We start from the raw sequence: 17,554 nt of genomic DNA on the forward strand, positions 1-17,554 counted from the left end.
GGACGAGATGTGACAGTGGACGAGCTGGAACGCGGGGGAGAAGGGAGGGGACGGGGAGGGGACGGGGAGGGGTCCGGTGGTCGGTGAGGGGGCTCCGTTTATAACGTTCGCCTTTTGCTGGTCCCCCTTCCCACCACACGATCGCGCTGGACACCATCAACAACAGTACAAACCCCCAGAGACAGAGCACATCAAAGATGGCAACTCCAATCCCCTCCCACCAACGCATCGTCCCCGGCAGCGTCAACCTCCCCCCTTACCCCTGGCCCGCCACCGCAAAAGACACAAGCGTCGACCCTGTTTCCATCGCCGAGTCTGTCACTTCCAAGCTGAATGGGTCCCTCTCCTCGGGCGATTTCGCCTCGATCTCCGAGCTCTTCATTGACAACGGCTTCTGGCGCGATCACCTAGCTCTCTCCTGGACACCCCGCACGATCAAGACCTCTGCTGCCATAGCTGATTATCTTTCCTCTTCTCCGACCAAGCTCAGTTCGGTACAAGTGGATCTGACGTCTGAGTTTCGGAAGCCACAGATTGCGAGTTTCGCTCCGGGGGGCAGTCCGGATGTGAAGGGGATTGCGTTTTACATCAAGTGGGGGACTAGTCTTGGGACGGGAAGAGGGGTGGCGAGGCTTGTTCAGGAGGATGGAGAGTGGAAGATTTGGACCATGTTTACTTGTTTGGTGGAGGTGAAGGGGTGGGAGGAGAAGGTGGGGGCGAGGAGGGAGTTGGGCGTTGAGCATGGGAAACAAGAAGGGAGGAAGAACTGGAGGGAGAGGAGGGAGGGGGAGCAGGAGAAAGGGGAGGGGGAGGTGTTGGTTATTGGTATGTCCATCCCAGAATGAGGAGAGGGATGGTTACTAACGGTCGGTAGGAGCTGGGCAGTCAGGTCTGACGATTGCAGCGAGGTTGAAAATGTTGGGGGTCAAGACAGTGGTCATTGATACGAATGAGAAGGTGGGCGACAACTGGCGGAAGAGATATCATCAGCTGGTGCTGCATGATCCAGTGTGGTACGACCACATGCCGTATCTCCCCTTCCCTGAGCACTGGCCGGTTTTCACGCCAAAGGATAAACTGGCCGAGTGGTTTGAGTTTTATGCCAAGGCGCTCGAACTCAACATCTGGACTTCTACCTCCCTTACATCTAGCAAATGGGATGAGGGCACCAAAACTTGGGAGGTGAAGGTGAACAAGGGGGGCAGAGAGGAGAGGGTTCTCAGGCCGAAACATATCGTTTTGTGTACGGGACACTCGGGCAAGAAGTTCATGCCTGATATCAAGGGGCTGAGCGAGGGGGTGTTTAAGGGGTTGGCGGTCCACTCTGCTGATTTCGCCGGTGCGAAGCAGCAGCAAGAGGGGACTGAGAGAAAGAGAAAGGCGGTGGTGGTCGGGGCGTGTAATTCTGCTCACGATATCTGCCAGGATTACTACGAGAAGGGGTATGATGTCACCATGGTGCAGAGGTCGTCGACTTGCGTCGTGTCCAACAAGGCGACTCTCAAGGTTTTGTTGGCGGTGCTGTACGAGGAGGGTGGACCGCCGGTCGAAGACAGCGACATCTGGCTTCATGGCTGGCCGAGTGAGGTTATGAAGAGCATACAGATCGATCTGGCCAGGATTCAGCGGGAGATGGACAAGGATTTGTTGGAAGGGTTGGAAAAGGCCGGGTTCAGGACTGACAAAGGGGTGGATGAAGGGGGGTTGTTTATGAAGTATTTACAACGGGGTGGGGGGTATTACATTGATGTGGGCATGTCGCAGCTGATTATTGATCGCAAGGTGAAAGTCAAGCAGGGGGAGGAGATTGAGGAGTTGGTGGAGAATGGGCTGAGGTTCAAGGATGGGGAGGTGCTGGAGGCGGATGAGATTGTGTTTGCTACTGGGTTCATGAATATGAGAACCCAGGCGAGGCATATTCTGGGAGATGAGGTTGCGGATAGGGTGGACGATGTTTGGGGATGGGATGAGGAGGGAGAGATGAAGGGGATCTGGAAGGGGAGCGGGCATCCGGGCTTTTGGTTCCATGGTGGTAATTTGGCCTTGACTAGGTATTTCAGTAGGGTGGCTGCGCTGCAGATCAAGGCGAGGCTGGAGGGATTGGGGGCCTAAGATTCAGGGGATATCTCGGCTGTGGGTCTACAAGGCAGGCTTCAGGGGCGTCAACACCCAGCAATGTTGATTTCTCTTCCAACTCAAGAAAATCCTCTAGTTGTTCTTTGAAACCCCCCTCACACTATCCTCCATCTTGGCCATGGCTTCCTCATTCTGCCGCGTCAAATCCGCCTCGTTGGTGAACCGCCCAGCCTGTGTAAAAAAGACCCTAGCCTTCTTCGGGTCCTCATGGATATCCCTCTCGGCAAAGGCATAAGCGCGTCCAAGCATTCTCGCCACGCCAACAACATCCTGAGACCTCGGCCGCCTAACAGCATCATACGCACCCAGTGCCGCCTCAATCTGGCTCGGCTGCTTCACCCTCTCAAACAGATGATCCAGCACCGCAGCATCCTCCAACGCCTGCGCGGCCCCATTCCCAGCAAACGGCAGACTAGCATGAGCGGCATCCCCCAGCATGGCCACCCTCCCCTTGAAGTACACCGGCGCGTTATCATGATCCCCCACCGCCCAGCTAGCCGACGTGTCCCTCGCCACCAACTCGACAATGGCCCTCGCCTCCGGAGTGTAGTCTTTATACAACCCGACATCCAACTCTTTTCTTCGCCCCTCATTATCCCCCTTCCCAGGCCCGTCAACCTCCTTCTCGCCCAACGCCGCCCCCCTGACGGCAACCCCAGCGCTCAACCTCGTCCCCTTGTTCATCGGTATGCAATTCACATGCCCCCTCGGCCCAAGCAAAATCGGGACCGTCCTCGTAAACCTCTCCTCCACCCCGGCCTCGATGGCGTCCTCGGTGGCAACCACCGTCCGATAAACCTGCCACCTGTCGTGATTAACCGGGTGTCTCGCCGGATGGTCCTCCCCAACGACATAACCCCTAACAACCGAATGTATCCCATCCGCCCCCAAAACACAATCCGCCTCCCCCTTTGTCCCATCCCCAAACTCAAACTTGACCTTCCCCTCCCCCTCCTCCTCCTCCTCCTCCCAAATCTTTGTCAGTCTCTTCCCAAAGCTCACCTTGTCCCCCGGCACCAACCCAAGCAACCCAGCCAACAGGTCCGCCCGACTGACGCTCTTTCGTCCTTTTGCCCTCCCCAGCTCGGCGACCGGTTCCTGGTCAGCTCCCGTGTTGGCGTGAGGCCCACAAGCAAAAAAGATGTCAGTCGCCATTTCCGCTTCCGCGTCCTCGCCGATGTTGATCGCCTTGTCGAGGTAAGCCTGGTGGACCTCCGGTCCGAGAAGCGCCATGGCCGCGAGGGCGTTGCGGTGGAGGGCCAGGCCGGCGCCGACGTCGGAATGGGCAGAGACGGCTTCGTAGACGTGGATGTCGAGGTGGGGTTTTTTGACGAGGGCGGCGGCGAGGGCGAGGCCGGCTATGCCGCCTCCCATTATGGCTATGGAGAGGGGGTGATGGGTGGAGCCCATTTTGATGGTGGTGGTGGTGGTGGTGGTTTGTTGTTGTGATGAGGAGAAAGGAGAATAAAGCTGGCGAGTTTTCAAGGTGATGATGAGGGATTGGAAAAGGGGGAAGAGAGTGGAAGGGCAAGCGTCACGTGTCAGAGACAAGAAGCGAGTACCGTTGCCCCTTTTCCGCAACGGGCGCCGGGAGGGGGGTAAAGGGGCAGAGTCATTTATTCACCTAGCGTTGCTCCGGGAGGAACGGAGGAAAATGATGAGACCGAAAAGCGTGTTGATGAAAGCTACGGTGCTTCAGTAAGGCACATCTCGTCTATCCAATCCGAATTCCAAATGCTGTCGTCATGTCGTGTCCAAAACCACATCATCTGTCTGCCAAATCGTGTCCGAAGAATGTTCTGTCAGATTTCCCCACAAGATCACACCAAACCGAATCTCCCATCTCTAAGAGAAAACCCCCTCCCCCCTAACCTGATCATCAACCCCGGAAGCCACCGTGGCGGGGCCTCCGCCGCGATTCAAGCGATGAACTCATCCCCGGAGTTCTCCACCTTCTTCGGAACCATGGCCTTTCTGTAATCACCAAGTCAGCATTCTCCATCACCGCCACCGATCGTAGATGTTCAAGAACACTCACAAAACCTTGTCCGCATCCTTCTCCTTAAACCTCACCTCAACCTCCGCATTCCCCACCAAAGCCTGCATCGAAACCTTCCTCTCCCTCGCCCCCCCACAACCAGGAGCCAAGCCCCCCTTCTTCCGCGACGCCATCTGCCCCGGCTTCCCTAAAGGCGAGCCCCAAAAAGCATCATCCTCCTCCGCCCTCCTCCCCCTCCTCACAGGCGTAGGGGTAGGAACAGCATCCTGAGCAGCAACAAACAACTCCGGCTTCTTGGGAGTGGTAGCGGCATCAATAACAATCTGATAAAACTCCTTGTCCTCACGAGACGGACCAGGGACGTGGTTGTTCTTGCTCCGCGCAGGCCATGGAGACGGAGACGCAGGACGGGGGGGAGGAGGGGAAGGAGGCGGCTTGTTGGCGTAGCGCTCCCGCTCCATTTCGCGCAATCTGATCGCCTTGGGAGTTTCCTCCTCTGTATCCTCGACGACTTGGTCCTGCGCTGCGTCGTGGTAGACAGAGGCCGCGACCGGCTCGGACTTTGCGCCGAGGGAGGGGCTTGTGGACAAGGTGGTGGGGAGACGGATGGGCCATTTGCCGAGGGCGGCGAGGCCGTGGGGGACGGGCTGGGGAATCAGAGTCGCGCGGATGTAGTGGTAAAGAAGATCACGGTCTTCTTTGGGGAGGGCGGCGACGCGGGGAAGGTTGGCGGTTTGGGAACGGGCCTGGGTGAGGATGTACGTGATGGCATCCATGTGCTTCTTGTTGAAGCGGATGCGCCAGGCGATGCTGTTCTTGAAGCGGTCGGCCGTGTCGATGTCTTCGGGGTAGTTTTGGAAGGTGATCTCGATGAGGGTTCCGTTGCCGATGATGGAGTCGTCTTTGTCGACGTAGTGGTAGTACACTTGGCGGTTTAGGGAGGGGAGATCATCTTCCTGAAAGGAGATGGCGAGAAGGACGTGAGACTGGTCCTTCTCGAGGTTGCAGTAGACAGACAAATGACCCTTGCTTGCACGGCGACAGAGGGTAGTGTCGGGGCGTTGCTGGCGGTGCCATTCGGATTGGGGGCCGACATGGATGAAGCTGACTGTGTTGGTGGGGAAGGAGATGAGGTAGGGAGGGATGAAGCTCCCAAGTGGTTGGTCCATGGTGAGAAGGGTGTGGTATCCTTGCTGTGTGCAGATGAAGTGAAGGGGGCTGATGATGGAAGTGACGGATTAGCGTCTTGTTTAGTGGACGGAGAGGGGGGAGTCTTATACTTGAGAATCCTTCATCATTTTGCAAGTCTAACAGAGGTGGGTGTGGCCCATGACGGATGTTGGCAAAGACAGAAAGCAGGGAGATCCGCAGCCATCCTTTGCTTCCAACCCACCACATCGTGGTACACCTCAGCGGATAGAAGCCTATCAATGGCGGAGTTGCAGGCGTATATGCTAGACAGCTTTGTCGATGTCAAAGCAGGACAAACACCTGAGCCTTTACGACTACTACAGAAAGGGTGTGGGACTTTAAGCTCACTGACGTCATGTGGGATTTTCACTCACAACCATCACGTCGACCTGCCTTCACAAGACAAACCGAGTCTAAGAGTTCAAGAGGTAGAGTGAGCATCCACAAAGGACAGCTGATTGCTGAAAGAATTGGCTTCACAGAATGTGGAAACGTTGGGGAAAAGCCACAAAAGCAACTGGTGAAAACTTTGTGACCACATAAATGCAACTTTCTTTTTAGATTTTTTTCAATTTCTTTTTATTTTTTTTATTCTTTTTATTTTTTTATAAAAAAACCGATGCCCTCACACTCTTCCATTCTTCACTCATTCATCCTACCCAGCATCACACCGTCGAGTGCCTGTACGATGAGGTGGCTATCTTTCTTCACCGCGATGCTTGCATCACTCGCCCCCTTCACCACCGCAGCACCCCGTCCCGCGGCCGCGTCCCACAACCTCGCACCCGCCCTCCTCCCACCAGACCAATCGGAAATCCCCAGACTGGTCCTCTACTTCCAAACAACCCACGACTCTCTAGGCCGCCCCATCTCCATGCTCCCCCTCGTAACAGTCAAACACATCGCCCTCACCCATCTGATCATCTGCTCCATCCACATGCACCAAAACGGCCACCTCCACCTCAACGACCACCTCCCCTCCCACCCCCGGTACAAAACCCTCTGGACCGAAGCCTCCATCATGAGATCCTCAGGCGTCAAGGTAATGGGCATGATTGGCGGCGCAGCCCCCGGCTCCTTTTCCCGCTCCACCCTCGACAGCCCCTCCGACCTCACCTTTGACCACTACTACCGCCAGCTCGCCTCCTTCATCAGGCGGTACAGCCTCCAAGGCTTGGACATCGACGTCGAGCAGCCCATGTCCCAGGGGGGGATCGCCCGGCTCATCCTCCGTCTGCGGTGGGACTTTGGCCCCGATTTCATCATCACCCTCGCCCCCGTCGCGAGCGGGCTCACCAACGAGTGGGGCGGGCTCAGCGGGTTCGACTATCGGGTTTTGGAACGGGATTATGGATCTCTTATCGATTTTTACAATGCTCAGTTCTACAATGGGTTCGGGTCGGTGCATTCGACGTCTCACTTTGAGAGGACGGTGGATGAGGGGTGGGATCCGGAGAAGATTGTCATCGGGCAGTTGACTGATCGGGGTGCGCACCAGCATGTTTCGCTGAACAGGACTGTTGTGCAGCTGAGGGGGAAGCTGGGAGTTATCGGGGGGATTATGGGGTGGGAGTACTTTAATGCTTTGCCGGGGGGGGCAGACGCGCCGTGGGAGTGGGCGCAGGTGATGACTCAAATCTTGAGGCCGGGTCTGGTTCCCGAGATGAAGATTGCAAAGGAAGATGCGATCATGCTGATGGAGACGTGGGTAGAGAGTGCCTGGCCTGGGGCGGCGGTGATTTGTGCGAGTGTGGGAGGTGCTGGCAATGAGGCGTGCGCAGCCGAAGCGGGTAGGCCGAATGTTGATTACATGGCCATGGTAAATGCCTAGCGGCTCGAGGGGAGCCACATAGTATGTATGTTGTTTGTCCAGCAGTTTTTTTTTTTTTGCAATGGCCAGTATACTATCTTTTGATCCCAACACTCTCGTATCAATCATAGGTCCGGTTCTCGATAAGGTCCACACCAGCAACCACCTCATCAACAGGACATGCTTCCCCTCTCCCCGGTCCAACACTACCTTCGCTGTCAACCCTTGCCCTTTCCCCCCTTTCCCTTCCCTCCCTTGCCCTTGCCCCCCTTTCCTTTGCCACCACCCTTCCCTTTGGCTCCCCCCTTTCCTTTCCCACCACCCTTTCCTTTCCCTCCACCTTTGCCCTTGCCAAGCTGACGAGGGTGAACGGCTTGAAGACGTTAGCTAACCTGTGCTTCTCGAGGAACAAGACAAAGCATACCTCTACCCACTAGGGACCCATGCTCGGTTTCATCCACAATCACATCAGCCGACAACGTGTCGTCAGCAGGGAGGACGACAGGCGGCGTTCCGGTCTCGCTGACCTCGGCGGGAGCAGCGTCTCGGAGCTGGAGCTCTTCTGACTGGGCTGGGATGCGGTGTCCAGTTGCGATGCTGGACAAAAGAAGGGCCGCGAGCGCGGTGGAGAGGGATCTTGCGAGTTGCATTTTTTGTTGTGTGGGTTTTGATCCGAGGTGTCCTGCACCTGATATTGACAAACGATATGAACAAGAGATGATGGCCAGCAGTCAATGCCGTCGTAGAAGAGAACGAAGTGAATGTGGTGAAGAAGCGAAAACGAAAACGAAAAGACAAAACCAGACATGACCACCACTTATAACACCACCGAAACCCTTTGCCTCCAATCCCAGGCATCTCCAGTCGAGCGGATCATCGCCTCCCCGGGTTTGTCCTCCGACCGTCAAGACCAATCGCTTGGCGACGTGGCGCTCCCTCGAACATCTTGACAGTTTGGTGGCGTCTTTCTTTTTCTTGTTTTGCAGGAGTCCATGTTTCGTCTTGGGGCTTTCGAGCGCGTCAATGAGTCGCGCAAAAATGCAGGGGGTCGGATGTCGGTCTGAACCTGAAACTCTGTTTTTTGGAGGTCTGTGAACTCAAAGTCGCTCTGCCATTTCCACTGATAGTAAGTAATAAATCTGCCGCGTCCACTTGTGGCTGGGTAATTTGTCGCGGGATAAACTTGGCAGAGAGCGTGTCAGAGAAATCGGTATGCATTCCATCATAGTCGTGTGGATTTTCTGGATCAGGATACACCACCCGAATCTCTTCCAGGTTGGTCATGCGTCTCAACACATTGTCCTCCAGCCCCTTGAACAGCTTCCAATGCCTGTCCAGCTCCTGTTCCAAGGGCAGAGTGGAGTGAGTCACTTGCGTATCCTTGCGAGTCTATCAACCTCATTGTCTACAACCCGGGTGCCTTTTGATGTGCAAATCGAAGGGCTTTGAGGTAAAATCCGCCACCTGACTCGTTTGCACCCAGGGAAGCCCCGTGGAAAGGCCCAAACAGTTCGTCCCAAAAATCGTAGTTTCCTGCATCATTTGAGAGGGAGGTTTGTATGGGAAGTGGATGGCGATGTGTTGTACAAATCTGGCATTGGGCCCAATCTGTCTGAAGAAGAGCTCGATTGCTGGAAAACGTGTATCTCGTAAAGGTTTATCCAACACCTTTCCTCGTCGGTACTGTCGCTGAAACAGCACAGGATATCATGAAAGGCAACCTTGTTCTTCGAGTAGCAGGTCTGTGTGGCTGTGAAGTGGCGGCGCTTCGACTTTCGAAAGCTTTGTGGGTTGCTTACGCCCGTGGACGGGTTGAAGCCGAGCAGAATCCATCGCAACCTCGCCAATGTACAGTGGACGGTGTATGACGAGGAGGTTGGAGAATATCATGAGCCGTATCTCGGCCGGGAGATGCAGCAAGCTCGTTGCGATGAAGATGATGAAGATGAAGATGATGAAGATGAAGAAGATGATGAAAAAGTTGAGCAAATGCTGGGAACAAATCAAGGTTCACATGTGGGGCAGCGTCGCGTGATGTATTTGGGTACCTTGATCATTCCACCTCAGTTTGGCACATGAAACACGAAAGTCGATGAACCACTCGTCGCTGGGCAACAGGTGCCACAAACTGTCGTCGCTGATGAAGAGGAGGTCGCGGCGCTCGCTGACGGTCTTGATCATTCCCGGTTGCAAAAGCGCCTGGCGCCGGTATCCCTTTCTGTAGCTATATACCCACAAACACGTGCTCCAGCCGGGTCATCTTGCTGAACAGTTCCTCATCCAAACCTCTGAAAACCTCTGCTTGTCGGGCCAACTTGTCCTCGGTGCGGAGAGAGTAGGTTCCATCATGAAATCCTCCGAGTCGAGACGGCACATCAAGATTCTCACTTTCGTATTCTGCACCTGGTGATATGGACGACGGCTAGCCTCGCGGAGTGAAGGTGTTTAACCGCCAATGCCTCAAGCGAGCCATGTGTCTATAGTAAATGTTGATTAAATTGATCAGCAATGGCCAGAGAGACCAAAAAGGCACCGGCTGTAAAGGTATCTTTCCACACGAACGTCTCAAGTTGAACATCCTGTGTTCTATCCCTAGGCACTATCCACACATCACGCCCTCCCAAAATCAAACCTCCTCTCCATCCAACACCCTCGTAAAAATATCCAAATTCCCCTCATACGCCACCCTCGGCTCATACACCGCAAACGTCACCCCCCTCCACCAATTTCCCGCCCCCCCAAACTCCTTCTCCCTCAACACCTCCAACCAGCAGTGCGCCACATCCTCGGGCGGGTTCTTGAAAACCCCACACCCCAACGCGCCCAAGATGATCCTCCTATGCCTGTACGCCGCCGCCAGCCTCAGCACAAGCCTCATCTTCTTCTTCGTCATGTCCCTGTCAAAGTCCCTGGCAAAGTAGCTGAAAAACTCCGGTTCGCCAGGGGCGTGCTTGTCATACTTGATCTGCATCGTCGGGGGGGAGTGCACAGCTGCAACGCTAAAGACAGAGACCACCTTTGGGTCCGCTACCACGTCCCGGAGTGGGATCAGCCCGTGACCCCTTTCATCGGCCTCACGGATGACGAGAACGTAAGGCGAGTACAGCGCCGCGGCGGTGTACTTGTCCGGGCTGATGGGGTAGAGCTCCCTCTTCAGGCTCAGCGACAGACTAGACCGGTAGCAAATCGCCTCCTCCTGCGCCATGGCACCGTTCTCCCAACCCCCACCCGGTCGGCTGTCGTTCGCAAAGTTGATCACCGCCGGGAGGGGATTGTGAGCAGGACTGTCGTTCTCCGTTTTGAGCACGGCCATCTCCCGAATGGCAGCATCAAGAGTGTCCATGTTCACAACTTTGATCTTGGCCTTTCGCGCAAAGTTCGGGCAGAGGTTGGGGTCAAGACGGGGAAACGACTCGAGAGTAAACTTGCGGGCTTTCGCCGCCTTTGTCATCAAGGATCCGTCGGCTTGGAGTCCCGTGAGATACTTGGGGAGGACGAGCTTGGTCTGGTCTGCGGCCGTGCGCAGCTGGTCACGGGTGCTCATCTTGCGTTCTGGCCAGGCTAGGAACGAGGGTGGCACGTGTGGTGATTTTATCGCTGTCGGTGCCGGGCTTGCCGGTACGGAGGGCGGGATAAGCCGTTCTAGTTGAAGGGGCGCTGGTACAGTCTGTCCTAGCCTCGTTGGCTTTGAGACAGCCGTCGACGTTGGGCGCAGAATGGGATTTAATTTGGTTGCTGTGGCCAGTCATGTTAGTCGACATATGCACCACCTCAGAATCTTGGGAACTTGCGCTTTTGGGTACTCGTTGAGATTGTCCTGCCCCCGTGTGTTATTGGGGGTTTTCCGAGAAAAGATGAAGTCGATGTGCTGGTTGCGACACCTCCCGACGGACTCGCTCCTGGCTTCTCACCCGGTGGGTGCTTTCTGCCGGGCTTCAGAGGATCTTTTTCAAGATATGTCGTGGCCACAGGAACTCTGCTTGGTGTGCCTTGAACAGCCGGGCTACTCGCAATAGCATTCACCAAGCCGATAACTGCAGCTGCTGGATCGTGGGGCGGGCCTACAGTTGGTTGATTACTAGTAGGACGGTTCTTGAGGATTGGCTTGATCGGAGGCTTTGTCCGCGGACCCTGAGTACTAGAGCCACCTGGGGTGCTGACAGCGGTAGGGGGAACCGGCACCGGGTCTACAGTCGGGTGGGGCCAAGAGGTGGTCGGTGATGGTGGCCTAGGAGGGGATGGTGGCTTGACGGCAGGTGGTGGTCGAGTAGGAGTAATTGGGAGTGCTGGCTTAAGAGTCTGGGGTGCTGGCTTGACGGTTTGGGGTGTTGGCTTGACAATCTGAGGTGTTGGCTGAACAGTCCGAGGTTGTGGCTTGCTGTGCAACAAATTCCGATCTAGCACTGATGTGATGCGTTGGCTGGCAGCAGCTTGCTCAGCAAGCAGTTCAGCCTTGGCTTTTGCTGCAGCTTCTTGCAGCCGCCTCAAACCAAGAGAAGGTGGGCCGATAGACTGCTGAACCGGGGGAGTCGGTCGGGCGGGAGCCGGTCGGGCGGTGAAGTTATTACGGAGTGGATGGGAAGGCGTTGGGGTTGCCGTTCCACCTGGCTGTTGCCTCTGAGTGTTTGGCGTTGCAGCGTGTTGTGCGTGCAGACTAGGTCGTGCTCCAATCTTCACTAGGCTGTGAACCGGAGACGAAACAAATTCCGGTTTATACCACGAAAGTCTTCCCGTCGTGGGTTTGGTGGCTGATTTTTTAGGCCCCATTGTCGCGGCTGCCTAGTAAACCTAGCGTAGTGTCACAGTTGCTCACGTGATCCGTCCCTGACCGGTTGAGAATATGGAGATGTTTTCCTGGGGCAATTCACTCGTAGCGATAAACTCAGTCTTGATGTTTTTCTCCTGAGCATGATGTCGCCGTCAACAAGTCATGAATTGTTTTATCGAGTACATGGACACAAAGACCCGTCTCACAGAACCCTACTCACACTCATCTTGCCTAATCCGACCTTCCAAGACGATGCAACAAAGAACTTTTCTGCCTGCCGAAAGCGGGCCATGAGGACGGCAAGCAATATATGCGTTGTCCTAGCAGAAAACAAGCTTGAATGGGCGCTTGATGTTGAAAGGGATTGCCATTCTCACCAGGCACTCGGCGCGTCTTGTACCCAACGGCCACGTCGAGCCATGCCCGCAGTACAGCAAAAGGCCAAGGTGAGTAAACTGTTGATGATTCTCACTAGAGGGATGGTGCGGGATGGTGCGGGATGCGCGCTCCAGAATTGGCCCAGGTAGACAACTTGTGGTGCATAGGTGCGTGGTTCCCTGAGGTGTAAATGGTGTCAAAGAATCAGGTACTGGCCATTGGATACAGGGTCCGATGCGTCCCCAACCATCGTCATACTTTGTTGTAGAATCCTCGACTCGGAGCTGAACCGGACGGTCCCCCCAACATTGATAGACCGACACATTTCTCTAGATCAATCCTCATCATGCATCATAGAGAGGCCGCCAATGGGTCAACAGCAAAGATCTAGCGACTGGTATGTCGATGTCTGGTACCTCCCGCCGTCGGGCAGCTCGAGGCTGAGTGATCAGGTTCAACTCCGAAGTATCACGACTTTCATCATAGACAGAACAAGGTGGAGGCAGACGACCGCTGATTGATAATGATGTTCGTTTGAACGAGTGGTCAGGTCGGAGATGACATATTGTACTGCTGGCTTGAATCGAGGGCGGCTGAGCCGGTTGGTGTAAGCTTCCGCCGTGATGTTGAGCAACGTGGTGCTCTTCGGGGGTGTTCTTTCCAGATGGTGCCAGTCCAGGACTCGAAGATGCCCGATTCTGTTCCCTTCAAGTCGGTCTGCTTTTCGCAACAGTATTGGTGATATTGGTATCATGGAGTATCGTACTCGTTTGTTGCCTGTACTGAACATCAGCTATATGCTACCGTCACAACAGACACTTGTTTGAATGTATCACTGCCCATTTCCCTCTTGACTTCTGCATGCCGTCAAAAAAGACCAACTCCACAACGCCAAAGGCTGTCGAACACAGCCCAAAACCACATCATAGTCTTCGGTTCAGGCTTCTTCAACAATCGTCCAAAGAAGAATCCGAGATCCGGCTGGGCTCCACCGCCGCCGCCATGAGAGACGACGTTGACAAACGGGTAAACATCCACGGCATACCACTGGACAACACCTCGCCTCGCTCCGTGTTTCTTCCCCCGCTGCAGGGACCACATGCACGGGCGAAGTCAATATGACAGCTGAACGGCAACAAAACTGATCTCGTTAAAATGACAGATCGGGGAAGGCGGCTCAGCCCTCAGGTACTAACCCCTGCCCGTTGGCTTCAGCCCCTGAACCCCTAACACACCCCACATCTTACAACCAAAAGCCCGCGTTGGCAGAAGACCATGTGGTGCCAAGTTGGACAGAAAAGCTTGGTTTGGATCAAGCACTGGAGCAACCTTGGCCATCAAGATCATGATCGGCAATCCGTGCCAAATGCTCGGGTCCAAACGGTTTGTGGGCGATCAGGTTCCAGACCGCAAGACTGCAAGACTGCCAAGACTCTGACTCTTCACCACGGATTCGATAGATCGCGCCATGTGTTGAAGCGCTGATGAATTGTCAGAAAACTAACAGCGCCCACTGCCTTGACGTTCGTGCAGTTCTTCATCATTTCCGAAAAGGAAATTGCAAGTGAGGGGTGAGCTCGCAGAAAACAGCAAAGCGTCAAGCCATGGTGTCGGGCCAGAACCAATGGCGACCTCGACGTCAGGTGAGAAGCGCAAAGCTCGGGTAGCACCGTAGGGCTGTCAACAAACACACCGACAACAGCCACGCTCACAGCGGTCAGTACAGGGTTTAAGCCGACTGGAACCCCATCGCCAGCAAAACCTCACTTTTGGCCAGTCTCTTTTCGGCATTCGAACAGCGGCGGTCCCTCTTTGGAAATCTTCGAGGCTGAAATACCGACGCCATTGAACGCCATCATCAGTGTTGTCATCCAGGGGTCCCAGCATCATGATCTGGCAGGCTGACTTGGGATTGGCCAAGCCCGACGGTGGTGATGAGGCTTTGCAGAATGACCGCATCCAGATCAATATCGAGGAGCAGCGAGCAGAAGAAACTTGAGGATATAAGATGCCGTGTCCCTCGTCAATCCTTCTAGTGTCTTTCTTGAGCAGCAGCTCGCTCGACAACGCAGCAGTTCGTCCTTCGATCAACAGCTTCACTGCCTCTCGTTTGCAGCCAGCACCACCGCAAACATGAAGCTCAACGCGACCCTCTTTGGTCTCACCGGCCTTCTCGGCCTGGCATTGGCCGCCGTCCCGATTAAGAACGATGGCATCTCGGCCGACATTGTTGTGCCCGAAAAGTACATCGTCAAGTACAAGGCCAACGCTGACGCTGGAAGAAAGAAGAAGCATGAGTCCGACATCACCAACAAGGCCAAGAAGAAGAACAAGAAGGGTGTTGTCGAGTCCATCAACATCGACGGCCTTTCGGGATACGTTGCCGAGATCCCCGACTCAGAACTCAAGCAGCTGAGGGATTCTGACTTAGTGAGTGGCCTCGGACCCAAGTTTGGGAAAGATCATGCTGACAACCGGCCCAGATCGAATACATCGAGAAGGACACCGTGATCCAGATCAACGCCGTCGCGGCCCCTCGGGTCGCCGCTGACCCTGTCGAAGAGAAGCACCAGCTTGCGAAGCGTGCCTATGTCACTCAACTCCACGCCGCTTGGGGCCTGGCTCGCATCTCGCGCCGTTCCACCTGGAACTCCGGCTACTACTACGACAACACCGCTGGCCAAGGTATCCGTGTCTATGTTCTTGACAGCGGCATCCGCACCACCCACGTCGAGTTTGAAGGACGCGCCGTCTGGGGCGCCAACTTCATCGCCGGATCCCCCAACACTGACGAGTACGGCCACGGCACCCACGTTGCTGGCACCATCGCCAGTAAGACCTATGGTGTTGCGAAGAAGGCCACCGTTGTCGCCGTTAAGGTCCTCGACAAGAACGGCTCCGGCACCATGTCCGGCCTGATCTCCGGCCTCAACTGGGCTGTGAACAACGCCAAGGCCCGCGGCATCGCCAAGAAGGCCGTCATCAACATTTCTCTCGGTGGTGGCTACACTGCCTCCGTCAACGCTGCTGTCAAGGGGGCCACTGATGCTGGCCTCACCGTGGTTGTGTCTGCCGGCAACAGCAACGACAACAGTGCCAACTATTCCCCTGCCTCGGCCCCCTCTGCCATCACCGTCGGTGCCATTGACGGTACTGGATATCGCGCCTGGTTCTCCAACTGGGGCAACCTCGTCGACATCTTCGCCCCTGGTGTCTCCATCCTCAGCGCCTACCACACCAGCAACACTGCCACCTGGTACATGGACGGCACCAGCATGGCTGCTCCCCACGTTGCCGGTCTCGCTGCTTACTTCATCGCCAAGGAGAACCTGTCGGGCTCCCCTGCTGTGACCAACCGAATTCTTGGTGCGGCTGTCACCGGTAGTATCGGGGACCCCAAGGGCAGCTGGAACCGCCGTGCTTACAACGCCGGTGGTGCCTAGGCATGAGCCGCTGGGTCTTGGGTTGTTTCGTTTGCGTGTTTCTGGATTTTCTTCTATCGCCTAATCATGACTTCAATGCGGCTTCTTTCGGGAGGATGGAGAAGAGGGAAGAATTGTTGTTGGTCGTCGCTCCTTCAGCGTCCGATTTCCTGTAATTGTATTTGTTATCGTCGATAGAGTTATGGGAATCGATTCTCTCGTGGTCAAACCCTCGTATTCCCGGCCTAGGTCCATCCTCGATGTAGTCGTAATGCCGTGCTTGGCCAGCTGCAAGGCGTAAGGTGGTACTCTTGGCCATGCCTAAATGGACTTCAAACTGCCACGTTAGCAGGCCACACGGCAGAGCAATGTGTGGGGGTAACAAATCTCTTGGATTTGTCAACTGCCCTTCATCTCCGCCGCAACTTCTGGAAACGTCGAAGTCATCAGACTCTGGTCGACTTGCTGTGAACATGACCGCTACGGGGCCTTCTCCCGTCATTACTGACCCCTCTCCGCTGGGTTCCCCTCTCCCCTTCGAGTTTTCTGGCCGGACAGCGCCTAACCGCTTTCTCAAGTCGGCCGCCACCGAAAAGGTAGCCACCTATGACCCAAACGACAGGCTCTCCAGCGGCATTCCCAACGATGAGCTGTTCCGGCTGTACGGTACCTGGGCGTCAGGCGGCTTCGGCACAATCGTAACCGGCAACATCCTCATCGACCCTGACCACCTCGAGGGCCCCGGTAACATGATCATCCCCGTCGACGCACCGCTTGACGGTCCCCGCTTCGAAGGATTCCGCCGTCTGGGATCTGTCGGAAGACAACATGGGTCTCTCTTCATCGGCCAAATCAACCATCCCGGCCGCCAATGCGTCTACGCCCTGCAACCCAATCCCATCTCAGCCTCTGACGTTCAACTGCTCGTCGACATGTTTGGTGCCACCTTTGGCAAACCGCGTGCTGCCACCATCGAGGAGATCCAATCGATCGTGGCGGCCTTTGTCCATGCGGCGGTGTACCTCGACAAAGCAGGCTGGGACGGAGTCCAGCTTCATGGTGCCCACGGGTACCTCATCGCACAATTCTTGTCCTTGACCACCAACCTCCGCACTGACGCTTATGGCGGGTCCCTTGCCAACCGGGCGAGGATCATCACCGAGATTGCCGCTGGCATCAGGGAGCAATGTCGAAAGGGCTTCATTCTCGCCATCAAGATCAACAGCGTCGAGTTCCAAGCCGATGGGTTCACCGTTGAAGAGGCGTCCGAGCTGTGCGAGATCTTGGAGAAGGCAGGCTTCGACTTTGTGGAGCTCAGCGGCGGAACATACGAGGAAATGGCGCTGGCGCACAGGCGAGAGTCAACCAAAGCCAGGGAGGCATTCTTTTTGGATTTCGCAGAAAAGATTGCGCCGCGCCTGAACAAGACCAAGGTCTATGTGACTGGGGGTTTCAGGACTGCCAAGGGCATGGCGGACGCGCTGCAGAGTGTGGATGGCGTTGGAATGGTGAGGGCTGTTTGCAACAATCCGAATCTTCCGGCCGAGATACTGGAGGGCAAGAAGACAGCTGCGCCGGTGATTGCTGGGGGGGTGTATTTTGACGATTTTCTTCTGACGGGGGGCTTGGGGGGGCTGCAGATGCGACTGATGGGGCATTCGTTGCCTGTGCTCAATGTTGAGGATGACGCAGAGGTCGAAGAGTTCAAGAAGGCGCTGGAGTCGAATCTGAAGGGACTTGTGAAGGGAGGGTTGTTTGAGAATATGGACCTTGGGTTTCTAGGGGCGAGAGGACCTGATGTTGAGAGAAGAGTGCGAGATATTCAGGTTTCCAGGGCCACACTGTGCTAA

The 17,554-nt window shown here is 55.5% G+C and overlaps 8 protein-coding genes across 8 annotated transcripts; 4 read left to right on the top strand and 4 right to left on the bottom strand.

Annotated features, from left to right (window-relative positions):
- The first annotated feature begins 79 nt into the window (after positions 1–79).
- QC761_501680 (uncharacterized protein) lies at positions 80–5,764 on the top strand. The gene is made up of 2 exons (XM_062879404.1): positions 80–825; positions 875–5,764. Exons 1-2 carry the CDS (start codon positions 198–200, stop codon positions 2,110–2,112), a joined length of 1,866 nt encoding a protein of 621 aa, XP_062730440.1. The 5' UTR covers positions 80–197; the 3' UTR covers positions 2,113–5,764.
- On the bottom strand, positions 2,209–3,546 carry QC761_501670 (uncharacterized protein; the record flags this gene model as incomplete). Its single annotated transcript, XM_062879403.1, has 1 exon — positions 2,209–3,546. The coding sequence occupies one exon, from the start codon at positions 3,544–3,546 to the stop codon at positions 2,209–2,211; it is 1,338 nt and encodes a 445-aa protein (XP_062730441.1).
- Positions 4,056–5,559, bottom strand: QC761_501660 (uncharacterized protein; the record flags this gene model as incomplete). Its single annotated transcript, XM_062879402.1, has 3 exons — positions 5,416–5,559; positions 4,175–5,353; positions 4,056–4,110 (listed from the first exon to the last, which is right to left on the bottom strand). The coding sequence occupies exons 2-3, from the start codon at positions 5,302–5,304 to the stop codon at positions 4,056–4,058; spliced, it is 1,185 nt and encodes a 394-aa protein (XP_062730442.1). The 5' UTR covers positions 5,305–5,353; positions 5,416–5,559.
- Positions 5,765–5,945: 181 nt separating the features above from the next.
- Positions 5,946–7,211, top strand: QC761_501650 (uncharacterized protein; the record flags this gene model as incomplete). Its single annotated transcript, XM_062879401.1, has 1 exon — positions 5,946–7,211. One exon carries the CDS (start codon positions 5,946–5,948, stop codon positions 7,155–7,157), a length of 1,212 nt encoding a protein of 403 aa, XP_062730443.1. The 3' UTR covers positions 7,158–7,211.
- Positions 7,212–7,354: 143 nt separating this feature from the next.
- QC761_0074360 (uncharacterized protein) lies at positions 7,355–9,121 on the bottom strand (the record flags this gene model as incomplete). Its single annotated transcript, XM_062872741.1, has 2 exons — positions 7,561–9,121; positions 7,355–7,509 (listed from the first exon to the last, which is right to left on the bottom strand). Exons 1-2 carry the CDS (start codon positions 7,784–7,786, stop codon positions 7,355–7,357), a joined length of 381 nt encoding a protein of 126 aa, XP_062730444.1. The 5' UTR covers positions 7,787–9,121.
- Positions 9,122–10,907: 1,786 nt separating this feature from the next.
- QC761_501640 (uncharacterized protein) lies at positions 10,908–11,903 on the bottom strand (the record flags this gene model as incomplete). Its single annotated transcript, XM_062879400.1, has 1 exon — positions 10,908–11,903. One exon carries the CDS (start codon positions 11,901–11,903, stop codon positions 10,908–10,910), a length of 996 nt encoding a protein of 331 aa, XP_062730445.1.
- A 2,089-nt stretch (positions 11,904–13,992) lies between these two features.
- QC761_0074380 (uncharacterized protein) lies at positions 13,993–15,925 on the top strand. Its single transcript, XM_062872742.1, has 2 exons — positions 13,993–14,712; positions 14,766–15,925. Exons 1-2 carry the CDS (start codon positions 14,416–14,418, stop codon positions 15,723–15,725), a joined length of 1,257 nt encoding a protein of 418 aa, XP_062730446.1. The 5' UTR covers positions 13,993–14,415; the 3' UTR covers positions 15,726–15,925.
- A 50-nt stretch (positions 15,926–15,975) lies between these two features.
- QC761_501620 (uncharacterized protein) lies at positions 15,976–17,554 on the top strand (the record flags this gene model as incomplete). Its single annotated transcript, XM_062879399.1, has 2 exons — positions 15,976–16,001; positions 16,057–17,554. The coding sequence occupies 2 exons, from the start codon at positions 15,976–15,978 to the stop codon at positions 17,552–17,554; spliced, it is 1,524 nt and encodes a 507-aa protein (XP_062730447.1).

The sequence above is a fragment of the Podospora bellae-mahoneyi genome, chromosome 5 (genome assembly GCF_035222275.1).
Source record: "Podospora bellae-mahoneyi strain CBS 112042 chromosome 5, whole genome shotgun sequence".
In the NCBI taxonomy this organism is placed as follows: domain Eukaryota; kingdom Fungi; phylum Ascomycota; class Sordariomycetes; order Sordariales; family Podosporaceae; genus Podospora; species Podospora bellae-mahoneyi.

Coding starts and splice junctions, on each gene's coding strand:
- QC761_501680 (XM_062879404.1), top strand. CDS start 198: ATGGCAACTCCAATCCCCTCCCACCAACGCATCGTCCCCGGCAGCGTC. Junction 826..874: donor GGGGGAGGTGTTGGTTATTG/GTATGTCCATCC, acceptor AACGGTCGGTAG/GAGCTGGGCAGTCAGGTCTG.
- QC761_0074380 (XM_062872742.1), top strand. CDS start 14,416: ATGAAGCTCAACGCGACCCTCTTTGGTCTCACCGGCCTTCTCGGCCTG. Junction 14,713..14,765: donor AGCTGAGGGATTCTGACTTA/GTGAGTGGCCTC, acceptor CAACCGGCCCAG/ATCGAATACATCGAGAAGGA.